The 12,878-nt window shown below is 30.9% G+C and overlaps 1 protein-coding gene across 1 annotated transcript; it reads right to left on the reverse strand.

The window, feature by feature from the left end:
- Window positions 1-8,544: 8,544 nt before the first annotated feature.
- LOC149236714 (uncharacterized) lies at window positions 8,545-9,033 on the reverse strand. The gene has a single exon (XM_089369011.1). It carries the CDS (start codon window positions 9,031-9,033, stop codon window positions 8,545-8,547), a length of 489 nt encoding a protein of 162 aa, XP_089225137.1.
- Window positions 9,034-12,878: the final 3,845 nt, after the last annotated feature.

Raw genomic sequence — 12,878 nt, forward strand, 5'->3', positions numbered from 1 at the left:
TTTTAAAAACATTGAGTTGAAAAAAAAAGGTGTTACAAACAAAATCATCATTAAAAAGAAAAAAAAGAAAAAGAAAAAGTAATAAATAGAGAAAAAATAGAAATAGAGTGAAATTATCCTATATATATATATATATATATATATATATATATATATATATATATATAGATATTAAATTAAATACTATTGTTATTAAAGAGATGGTTTCAAACACGTTTCAATTTGAACCTTGAAAAATGTATGCTAGGTTTGGGTGAAAATGTGAAAATGGGAAACACTTTGGATTTAGGGTTTTATGGTTAATAGGTGTTCAAAGAACTAATACTAATAGAAAAATTTATGAAAAAATAGTATGCACTGTTGTAATACTATACTTTTCTATCTAATTTTCTTTTAGAAAAAAATAATTGCTAACTATGAAAATGTTGACGCAAACCTAAAAAATGAAAATATAAAAAAATAAGGAAAAGCTTTACCCATATTCACATTTTCACCAATTTAACACCATTTTTTTGATTTGGATGTTTTAAATTTTTTTATTGCACTATTGTTAAGGCATGGTTAATAACTTTATGGAATTTTAAGATCATAGTTTCAAAGTGTAATAATTTTCACCTCAAAATATAAAGAGGGTCATTGATATCATCATTTTTTCATTTTTAAATTGATTTTAATGTGTTTATATTCCTTGGGGGTGTAGCTCAATTGGCAAAGCCTGTTATGTAAAATATTATGAGGTTTTTAGTTCACCCCTTGATTAATCCATGTCCACATTAAGGTGTTACTGTAATTAGCATTTATTAATTCAAGATTAATTTATGGTTTTTGTTAATAACTTTATGGAATTTTAAAATTATAGTTGCAAAAGGTCATAATTTTCACTTAAGAAAATAGTGAATATCATTGATAAGATATTTTTTATTTTTATTTTGAAATTGCTTTTAATGTTTTTAATAACACTTTAAGGGTGTAGTTCAATTAGAAAAGCATGTTATATAAATATGAAGTTCTTGATTCAACTTTCTAGTTTAACCCATGTCCACATTAAAAATATTGTGATACACCTCATGGTTGTAATGATAATAGACATAAACAAAATCACCTTCATTGTTGATTCCATTATATATATTTTAATAATAATATATGTATTTTAAAATTAGAGTTTTTGATTTTAAGGTATGAAATTAGTAATTAATATGAAGTTAATCCATGAATTTGTAATTTAAAATTACTTTTTCTTCAAAATTTATAAAAAACTAAATATTTAATTAACATCTAAGTCAATTTTAAATCTTTTATATCAACAAATCTTGGCATAAGCCTTTCCTGTCTTTATGGAACATATCATATCTGTGGTTGATTCCTTTCAATGTTTACTTTCGTCATTTCAAGGGAAAAAAATTCAATAGAGTCTTTTGTAGAGCAAGGGGAGCCAACTATTATTAATTTCAAGGCCACTATCTCTATTAATATTGTTAGGATATTTCTTAATTTCAATAGCTTCTCTTATCCGACACTTATAATAATGGTTTTGTCTATCTCTCTCTTTCTTTCTCTGTATGGCTCCCCTTCGGTGTCTCGTGAAAGTGAACCTACAATGTATTTTGGTCATACGATGTGCTCCTAACACTCATACATTGGGGGGAAATTTGTTATCACCTAAAAAATAATCACCTATCCATTTTATACTAGGTTGATCGAAATACAGCATGTAGTATGGGTTTTTACACATTAAAACCCACTTTCATCTTATAAAATAATTTAGAGAACCATTTTCTTAGATTTTTTCTAATTAAAAATCCAAAAAACCTATAAGAATAATTAAATAAATAATTATTTATTCATTATTCTTTCAAAATAATTATTAAATTATTATTTGATGATTATTTCTAACCCCTTTTGATTAAATCATCCATGAATAATTAAATAACTAATTATTTATTTATTATTTTTTTTTATGTACTATTTCTCTAATCAGATAATTATTAAATCATTATTTAGTAATCATCTCCAACTCACTTTGACCATTGTTATAGTTCATTTTGTCATATTCGATCAGTGAGCCTCCTAATGGGATCAATCAACATCCTATTCCCCTTGTCACCATCTTGCACAAATCCCTAAGCATGTTCCCTTCATCCCTGAGAGTTTCAATCATAAACTGCTTCATCTGAGCTAGTTTGAGGACCAATGCTCCTTGTAAGTGTACCAGTGTGCATTCACCAAAAGGTTTCTCCACTATGGCCTGCGTTGGTCACTAGCAGGTTGCTCCCCTTTGCACCTGTGTTCGTTCTAAAAATATGGAAGAATGGTCGTGATTTCGGAAGCTTCCCCTTCTATGAGTTTCCAAAAGTTGTTTCAACTACTTACCTTGGATAAAACATTTGGATCCTATCCTTCCCTACTTTAGAGTTTTCACCACTTATCCTTTGATCCCATCCCTCCATCAAAGGTGGATCTCTTACCCTAGATTGGTAATTGGATAAGAACTCCCAACTTACCCTACTTCTCTATATATTCCTAGCCTTCTATGTGGTTGGGGGTTGGATTTTGGAGAGTGATTCTACCCTTATGTTGCTGTAGTGAGTGGTCATAATCTCATGTATTTAGGGTGATTAAAGGTGCATATTTTGAAAAGGAAAGGACAAGACAAGAACTTGGAGTAGCTCTTCTACAAGACCAACTGCTACTTATGGCTGTAATTTCCTTCCATTTATATTAATGCAAAGAATTCATTGTTTTCCTATATGTGATGTTGTTATTTCACTTATTTCAACACCACGTTGATTTATCGAATGAAGTACTTAGATGATACTGCATAGATCTCGTAGTTTCTTGGCTTGTGTTATCTGACTGTGTAGGTTCTAATTTTGGCATTCGGAGCTGGAATTGAAGCTTCCAAGCTAAAGAATGCACGAAGTGTGTGAAGGATTCCAGGTAGGCCTTACTTCGTCATCTATTTACTTTAAGGAAACACATTGTGTTCCTTGTCTCTATGTTGTTCTAGGTTAGCCACCGACCTAGGGGAGATACTTTTGTCTACAATCATAAATCTCGTATAACAACCATATCTCCTTAAAGTAATTAATAAATAATTTTTTATTTGTTAATTACTTTAACCATTTTTTTTTTCTCTGCAAAGACTAAGATCTATTAACTTAAAGTAAAAATATTTTTACAAGTAATCGAGGCCTCAGAAAAGAATTCATGAGGGCTCTCTACACAGCACGTTTGCCCCAGAATGGAAGGATTCTGGGCATATATGCTACAAAAAACTACATGACAGAAATACATTTCAGAGAAGGACCAGTAGATCAGAAGACTGTGCATGAGTACAAGAGAGCTGATATCCATAACGAGTCTGACTGTAGAAACGTTGCCACTGCCCTGGAAATGACCAAAAGCGTCAAGATGATGGAAATGAATCATGACTGTAATCAAAGAAACCTGGATGCGTTCATCTGCTTGACAGCCAAAAAACAAAAAGGAGACAAAACAGACCCAGGTGGCCTTAAGCTTCCGTATCCCCGCCAGGAGTCTTCTCTTCTGCTGGACATGTGCTACCCAAACAAAGATTGTCATTTCCGGCCTTATCATCCTTTGGGATTAACATGGGGTGATTAGTATCATTCAAAATTCCATCCCCTGCAGCAGGGAGAATATCTATATGAGGCAGAATGATTCTTGGACTGTCAATTTGACCTGGTTGATCAACCAAATCTTTCTCCTGGCTTCCCACTGTCAAATGTTTCTCGCTGCTCTGAGAGGGCTCCGGAGCTATGCAAGCCAGAGGATGGATCTGGTTTTCTTCTTCCGAGAGGATGATGGTGATATGGGCAGAAATCAGAGGCCTGTTGAGATTGCTTTGGAATTTAAAATGGGTGGTTTGGAAAGCACTATTCGGGATTGGCCTACGAGCAGGGCTAGGAGAATGCACATTCGCCTGAGAGGGAGGGAGATTAACGGGAGATTGTTCAGGGTTCTCAGAACTGCTAGCTGTAGGTCGAGAGCCATTACCATGACACCCTCTGGGTCGCTTCCTGCCACTTTGGCGGACCATGATGAGGAGCGTAGGGAGGGCCACATAATCAACAAAACAAGCAAAGAAGGCAATTGAGAGTCGGAAGGATTGAGCCAGAGAACAAGAAATACAAACTGAGAGGGTCTGAGAAGGAGGTGAGAACCGCTTACCCCTGAAACGAGCTTGAGTCCTGCAGAGCTCGCCTTTGTAAACGGAGATCTTCTCCCCACCCAAAACCTTCGTAAGCCAGAACTCAGAGCAAGAGGATTGAATACTAACCATGAGAGGGATGAGCCAAGATACCTTGAATATAACATTCCTTGCCATGCTTCGAACAGAACAAACCATAAATGCCCAGATACTGCCATATCCATCGTAATGTTGTTGTTCAGTTTTACATAAGGTGAGGTTCTGGGGAGCCCCGCTGCTCTGTAGCAGGTGGTACCCACAATTAACAGTTGGCCTGTATATCATTTATGACACCTGTGTCACCCGCATCCGGGGACTTTAACTATTTTTTAAATTAACTCAATAAATCATTATTTTTGAGTTAGTTTACTAAACAAACATGTCTGACCATTTCAAATAATATTTCCCTCTTTAAAATATAATAAAATATTCCTAATGGATAGATCTTGAATTGATCTAATAATTTTTTATTATTTTTCTAGATCTAGATCTATCCTAACATTTTATTGTAATAGAAAGGTTTTCTCCTCACTCTCCATTTCATTTTCATCGCTATTGTCTTATGACTCTTGAGCTCCCACTTGAGTTCACACATCCATTTTCCATTTTGCTCATTGCAACCTTTTGAGAGAGGGAGAAAAGTTGTTGAAGCGCAAGGGAACAAAAGGACCCATCCCACGGAGGGGGATGCTAGAAATCCATATCAGTATTTCTTTCTATCAAGGGTAATTTGCTATAATTATGTTAATAATAAAAATAATTTCTTCCATTGGTTTTACACTGTTCTATATACTGCTATTTTCTTTTCTATTTTGCATGTTGTTCTTCGCAGAGTTTTTAATAAGTATTCTATAGATCTGAAAAAAATTGACAATTTTTCCATTTATCTTCATTGTTGTTAGGGTTATACGTCACCAATAACTAAAATAAGAGTTTTAGATACATCTTTTAAAAGTATTTATACTAACAATTAATATTACATTTACTTTACACTACATTTACTTATATTATATTAAAACTTATATTAATTTTTTGTTTTTTGTTGACTAGCGGAATTGGCAATGGCGGTGGTATCGTATTCGCGTTACACGGGGTCGAAACCTACCAGCTGCCACTATAACCTCTAGGAGGAACCACCCAGCCTGCAAGAATGGCCCTCGGGTAAGACGAGACTCGAACTCGTGACCTACACAGCGGCACAGATGACTTAACACATCGTCCACTAGCCACGAGACCAAACCTCTGCAGGCTAAAACTGATATTAAAGTTTATTTTCATAATTAAACATTAATATTTTTTAAATATTTGTTTTACATTATATCCAAATTAATTTTATAGAGAAAACACTCAATAGGGATACATGGGAGGGAGAAAACACCAAGAAAGGTATCAAATGAGATTTTGGAATATGGTGCACCGAGCTTGACTAAGTGTAAGTGCCACTTGTGGTAATAAAATTGCATGGCAAACAATGAAACATGTATCTTAAATTAGATACATCCACAAATTTATCTTGGGGATTGTTAAGATAAAATTGGAGAACCAGTAATAGTGTATAATGCAACTATATCTTTTGTAGACAATCCTGGCCCTTGAGATAGAAATAAAAATTAACCTCCACATTGGAATTAACCATTATATATTTCTATATGTAATAAAAATATAACCACATGAAAATCAATAACAATAACAAACACATGCACTAAAATTAATAAAAATAAAAAGACATATACATTAATTTCAATGCATTAGAAATATAAATTAACACATGTAATAAAATTAATGTGTTAGAAGTTGATATTTATATTAAAATTAAGACATTTAAAAATTGACAAATAGATTATAATCAATGCATTGATTTTAGTATATATGTATTGATTTTACTGTAGAAGTATATTCATAAATAATACTCTTTATGTTTTTAATAAATTTAGGAAATTGAGTAAATTTAAAATAATTAGTTTCATTTCAAACATATAAATATACATCATTTTGATCATTTAAAAATTGTATTGCTATATTAAAACTAAAGAAGATAAATTGACATTGATCGTTCTCACGAATACTATTTATACTTTCAATCAATTGGTAAAGATAAGTAAATTTCAAACAATCAAATTTGTCTTAGACTTATACATATACACAATGTTGATCATCAAAAATCATGTAGCTATAATAAAAATGGAAAAAGATAGATTGACATTGATCATTCTTGATAATATTCTTTATATTGTAAATTTTAAATACTCTATTAATCTTAGATATATATATGAACTTTGTCCATCTTAACTTTGCATTTATCGAATACCAAGAGGGATCAAATTTATACCTAATAAACTTGGAGTTAGATTAATTTTTTTTTTTAAAGATTCGGCAACAATGAGGCTACATCATAATCATGTCCAAAAAAAACACCCAAATTGAATTGAGAATTGAACATGTGACTTAACATCTAGAGATGCCTTAACAACACACGGAATCACCATCAATCCAAAATCACCCATAAACTTAAATTAATTATTTTCTTTTAATAAAATAAATAAATAATAGATACATTGCAAAAAAAAAGTGATAATAATTTATTAGTAAAATATTGCATTGAGGGCTTACCCATGTTTCACTCATTTCTTCTTGGGTGGAATCTTTATCAAGTATTCTAGCGAGACATGTAATATGGTTTCTAGTTTTATATCTCTGATATATACATTTGAATATACACACATGTATATATACATTTGAATATACACACAACGCAAGTTAAGGTATCTAGTACGGAGTATGAGGGTATATTTTTTTTTTTTTTTTTTGGTCATATAGGCATTTTAATTTTTTTTCCGTATGCACCTATTTTGCCTTGTGTATTTATATAAAACACAACTCTTTGTAGGATTTTCAAATTGGTAGGTGTATTGCTTTTGAAAATTTACAAATGTTTTCCCATTTTCAGTGTTAGGTGTGCGGCATATATATATATAATTTTTATTTAAACATTTAATTATATTTTTGTTGGGTTAAAGTTGATTATTAATTTGAATATTTCATAATATTATATTTTAAATATTTATTTTTATTAATTATATATCTTTTAAAAATGGTAAAACATAAATATTAATATTATAAATTTTATTTGGAAAAAAATTATTTTTGAATATTGTTTATAGTTTTGATTTTTTAATTAATTAATTTATTTGGTTAATTTAAAATTATAATTCTTTTAAAAATAAAATCGCATAAGCGAATTATAATAATAAGTAATTCAAAAAAAAATTTATTTTTATAACATATTTAGTATTCATTTATCCTATTTACATATATAAAATTATTATTTAAAAAGAAAAATTAATTGTTTTAAAATTTCTAAATTCTAAAGAATAAATTATAATATATGTTTTTTTATTATTATTTATTTTTTAGAGTTTTATTTTTACGATTAAAAATATTAAAATAAACATTTCAAAATTATTACAAATTTTTTAATTTAAAAAATTAAAACTACAAATATTTTGAAATTTTATTTAGTAAAATATTAAAATTAAATTTATAGTGAAAAGATATTAACTTCAATGTTTTGATAACTAATTTAGTTCTTTAACTAATTGTGTCTAAGTTTTTGAAGATATGTTATATCCAACTCATTAGTAATATTTATAAATATGTTATATCCCATTTATTAATGATATTTATAAAATAGTTATATATAATATAATAATAATCACTATGCTGGGTTGACGTCAGATGATGCAATAAGTGTAAGAATTTGATTGTACGTATATAATGTATATGTTGCTTCTTTAGTGGGGATTCTCCCCCGTGAAAAATGTAATAATAATCACTGATATTTTGAAGTTACTTGTTCTCTAATTATTCTCATTTTATTAAAAACAAAATAACTAATTTCCTAATAAAAAACCTTAATAACTTATCATTAATTATTACACCTATAAAATAATAAAAAATAATTTCCCAAATTTATTATTATTATTATTATTATTTATTTATTTATATTTATTTATATTTATTATTTATTTATTTTTTATTTATTTTAATTTTTTTAATTTTATTTATTTATTTTATTTTTCAGAAGAAAAAGCACTATATGGTTTATATTTTGTAAAAATAGAACTGATATATACAAAAAATGGAGGATCTTATATCCCGGATTATGCCCTCGATATCTGAGGGATATGTTCAGAGCATCATCATCATTAGGGAGCATTTATACATAGCAACTTAGCAAAATTATGGACTATCTAGATATTGATAATTTGGAAGACTGAAGGAGATAGGTATATCCAAAAATATTGGCCATATAAGAAGCCAATAATCTGCCAGCATTATGTGCCGGGCATAGAGAAAGGTTGGATCTCATATGCATAGGAATCCATTGTGATGACCAGATACCATATATCGATTGGAGCATGTATCCCTTTCCTTGACAAAGCATCCGCTTGAACATTTTGATTGCGCTTTATATGCATAATAGGAAAAGTGTCAGAGTTCCATAGAGATGAAATCCTGTTCAGCCATATTGAAAGGCTGTCATTTGTTATTTTCTGTTTTCCATTCACATGATCTATGATAATTTTCGAGTCCCCATATACATTTATAGGTCCAATATCCATGAAAGTACAGAAGATGAGCAGACCATGCAGGACCATGGCCTCTGCCATATTATTTGACCCTTTACCACCATTCCAGAAAATGGAGAATTGGAGATCTTTTGAGAAAGATATGTAAACACCACAAGCGCACGTGCCATCCTTTGCCGCACCATCAAAATGTGCTCTTGGAACTGAGAGCGGCTGAAGGGCAGAGGAAGCCATTTGTAGATTTTTCTGCTGAGGCATGTTCTTTTGGAAGGAGAATTAATAAGGAATAATCTTGTCTATAATGCTTCCAAAAGCCTCTCTACTGTTTTGAAAGATTCTGTTGTTTCGCCACTTCCATATGAACCAAATAGTTATCAATGGAATGGGACGCTAGTTGAGTATTTGAGAGCCCCACCATTCGAAGGCTTCTTTTATTGATATATGCGAAACAACAAGAAATCCAAAGAAAGAAGCCAATTTCATCCATATTAACTAAGTTTTGTGGGCAGTGTAAAAACATATGCAGGTTATCTTCTGAATTTGCAAGGCAGATCAGGCAAATCGATGGTCCCTGCCAGCTCCTTTTTTGTAAATTGTTCCAGGAGAGATTTTTGTTATGATATAATAGCCATGAAAATAAAATGATTTTAATCGGACAACTGGCCTTCCATAGGGAGAAAGGAAAAATATTCTGGGAGGGTTCCCTTTGTTGCTCTAACAATGATAAGTATATGTCTCTTACTGGAATATTGGACCTGTCTTTCTTTACTTGCCATTCTATACAATCTCTGTCCTCAGTTTTATAAATACCCACATTCTTCATATTCCAAATAATCTTGTTCCATTGTGCAGCCAGAACACCATCAATGCCCAGATCTCTATCCGATTTCCATAGCGGGATGGCATTCTTCCAACCTTCTATAACCTGAGCCCAGAAGAAAATACCCTTTTGGTGGAGAAGCATGAGAAGCTGCGGGCTAATATTTGGATCCGGATCAACACTCTTAATGGCATCTAGACCTATAATGATATTGTTACCATCTTGAAATTTCCATATGAAATTCTTGTGGAAAAAAGGTAGAATTTTCTGGAAGCTCCTCCAAATCGCAAAGCCTTGGGTGGGCCAAGAGAGACCATTTCTGTACCAGAAGTGAATATCTTCATTCCCAAGGTATTTCAATTTGATAATATGACTCTATAAGCTTGTCCCAAAAATCACCCGCCATAGTGATTTGCATAGAAGAGCTTTGCCAAAAATGCGCAGGTTCATGATACCCTTGAATCTTTGAATTACAATAAAGCTGAATCTTTGAATTACAATTATAAAAATTTCAATTAACATAAAGTTATTAGCCAATGCAACCTAAAAATTAACTTTCAATCTCCTTCCATCTCCCTTGGTATGGTGACTTGGAAGTAGATGAGTTATTTTCAATATATCATCAATTATGATATGACATCTAATAAGTGCATAGTGAAGGCTGGGCCAAAAGTCTTGTATGTTCATGATCACCATATATTAATATAATAAATAAATGAGTTTCAATATGCATATGGAAATTGTGCAGTATTTGGTGGAGAAGTGTCATAAATAATCGTTTGACATGTCAACGCAATAAGTTTCAAAATGTTTTAAAAATATTTTAGGAAAATATGAGATTATATATTATTTTTTATAATTCTTTTTATGATTAATATAATAATAATTTATGTTTAACATAAAAATTAAGAAAAATAATAGGAAAAAATTGTGATTTTAGTATAAGTATGGATTAAATTAAAAATAAAAGATATATAATAAAAAAATTATTGTAAGAGATTTTAGTGAGAAATGAGAATGGTAAAATATAGATAAAATAAAGTAAAATGAGATTTTATTATTATTTAATTTATAATAAGGGATAAAATAGAGATTGATTCACTATAAAGTAAAATTGACATTTTGAGATTATACTTCTTGATTATGTGTAATTATGGAATAACCAATTAAATGTGATAAGATTGGAAGATTTCTATTTTTTGTAACTCAATGTTTGACATGTGTTTATAGCCATTAAAGTTAGAATTAACGTTTTTGCAAGTCCAAATTTTCAATTAGGATTCAATCTTTGAACCTTCTAGAATATTCTTGAAATCCCAAACATACCTAACTCTACATGTGCCAATGATGGAAGCTAATGTGGCATCCATTTGGTACTTTAGTGGTGAAAGATATGTCGACATATCTTTCACTCATACAAAATCTAATTAAGGTGTTCTTTGGACTATTGGAAAAATCTTGATAAGAACACATTAATGCACTACTAAATTAAGGTTTGTGTTGTAATTTGTGTCACTTCCCTTTGTTATTTCTATTTTTGTAGACGTAAGATGTAATTGGGGATATTGTAATTACATCATTTTTGTGTTGTTGTTGTGTTATAAATGCCACTTCGTGTCATTTTTTGTGTGTTAAAATGACACATGGGTGTTGTGTGCACATTATACTAACATCATCGTTCTACTCTAATGTCAAACCTAACGTTGCCGATTTACTCTAGGATCAAATTTCCATTGGAATTAGCAACATAGTTCATGTTGGTGTTGTGTCTATTGTTAAGATAACATCAGTGTTTCATTTTGCGTCACATTCTGTGTTTTTTTGTCATTAAATAATTTTATTTTATAAATAAATAATGATTTATTCATTATCCTTCCCCCTAGTCAATTCGACTTCCTAAGGGGGAGACAAATACACAGATTTTTTGGTATGGCTAAGGAAGGGCTCCATTATATACATTTTGATCGTCCAAAAAATAGTTTTTAAGGTAGATCTATCGAATGCCTTCAATAGAGTTAGGTGGCTTTACATCCAATTTTTCTTGGTTTGTTTGGGCTTCTATTGTCAATTTGTTTCATGGATTATGAGATGCATATCCTTCACTTGCTTTGTTATTCTTATTAATGAATCAACCACCTCATTTTTAATGCAAAGAGTAGAAGCTCAAATGAATTAAGAGAAATTGGATATAAAGCCATCTGACTCTATCGAAGACCTTTAATAGATTCAGGTGGCTCTACATCCGATTGCTTTTGAATCATCTAGGATTCTATTATCAAATTTTTTCATGAACTATGAGCTACATATTCTTCACTTCATTTGTTATTCTTATTAATGAATCAATGACCTCATTTTTTAATGTAGAGAGAGGTCCCATATAAGGGTGTTCACTTTCTCCCTTTCTCTTCCATATGGTGGCTGAGAGGCTCGACTGCTTGAGAAGGGATTATTTTAACATAACATTGATGAAAGATATAGCCATAAATTCTACTTCTTCTAACTCCCACTTGATTTTTGTTGATGACATCCTAATCTTTTGAGAAGGGAACATTCAAAGCATTAAGCACTTGGAGGACTTTATCTCTCCCTTCTACAATTATACTAACATGTGTATCAACAATAACAAATCTGCCATATTTTTCTGTGGCATATATAATCTAGACAATATGTATATCTCAGGCTTGCTCTCCATTGTGGCTAGGGATGTCAACTCTAGATTCAAATATCTAGTATTCTATCTAAATCCAAATGATTATTAAAAGAATGATTGGCTTTGGATTATAGCAAAATTTGAAAGGAAAGTTCATGTTTGGTGTTGTAAATGGCTCTCAGGGTTTGGATGATTTGTTTTGGTTAAAGTTTTCCTTGAAGTAATCTCAATATATTTGACCTCCTTGGCATGGGTTCAAAAAGGAATTCTAGGGAAAATTTAACAAATATCATTTAGGTTCCCTTGGGTAGGTTGTGAGGACCACAAAACAATTATTCTTACGATTGACCAAGCTAAAGGTATTGGAGGATTCAAATTTCAAGAACATTCTTATTCTCTAAATCCCTAGTTATGAAGTGTTTGGAGAGTTATCCATGGCTATGGATTTTGGGACCAGGTAACGAAGGCTAAATACATCTCACATATCTCTATTTTAGATTGGATAAGGGACCCAAGAAAAAATAATCAAGTGGATCTATCATATGGAAATCCATTATTGAACATTTCCCTCTCATTGGTAAATGGTTGATTTCGCATATTGGGGATGGA

This window comes from Pinus tabuliformis, chromosome 8 (assembly GCF_031772625.1).
Source record: "Pinus tabuliformis cultivar Carrire ecotype Pingquan chromosome 8, CPIR1, whole genome shotgun sequence".
Classification (NCBI taxonomy): Eukaryota; Viridiplantae; Streptophyta; class Pinopsida; order Pinales; family Pinaceae; genus Pinus; species Pinus tabuliformis.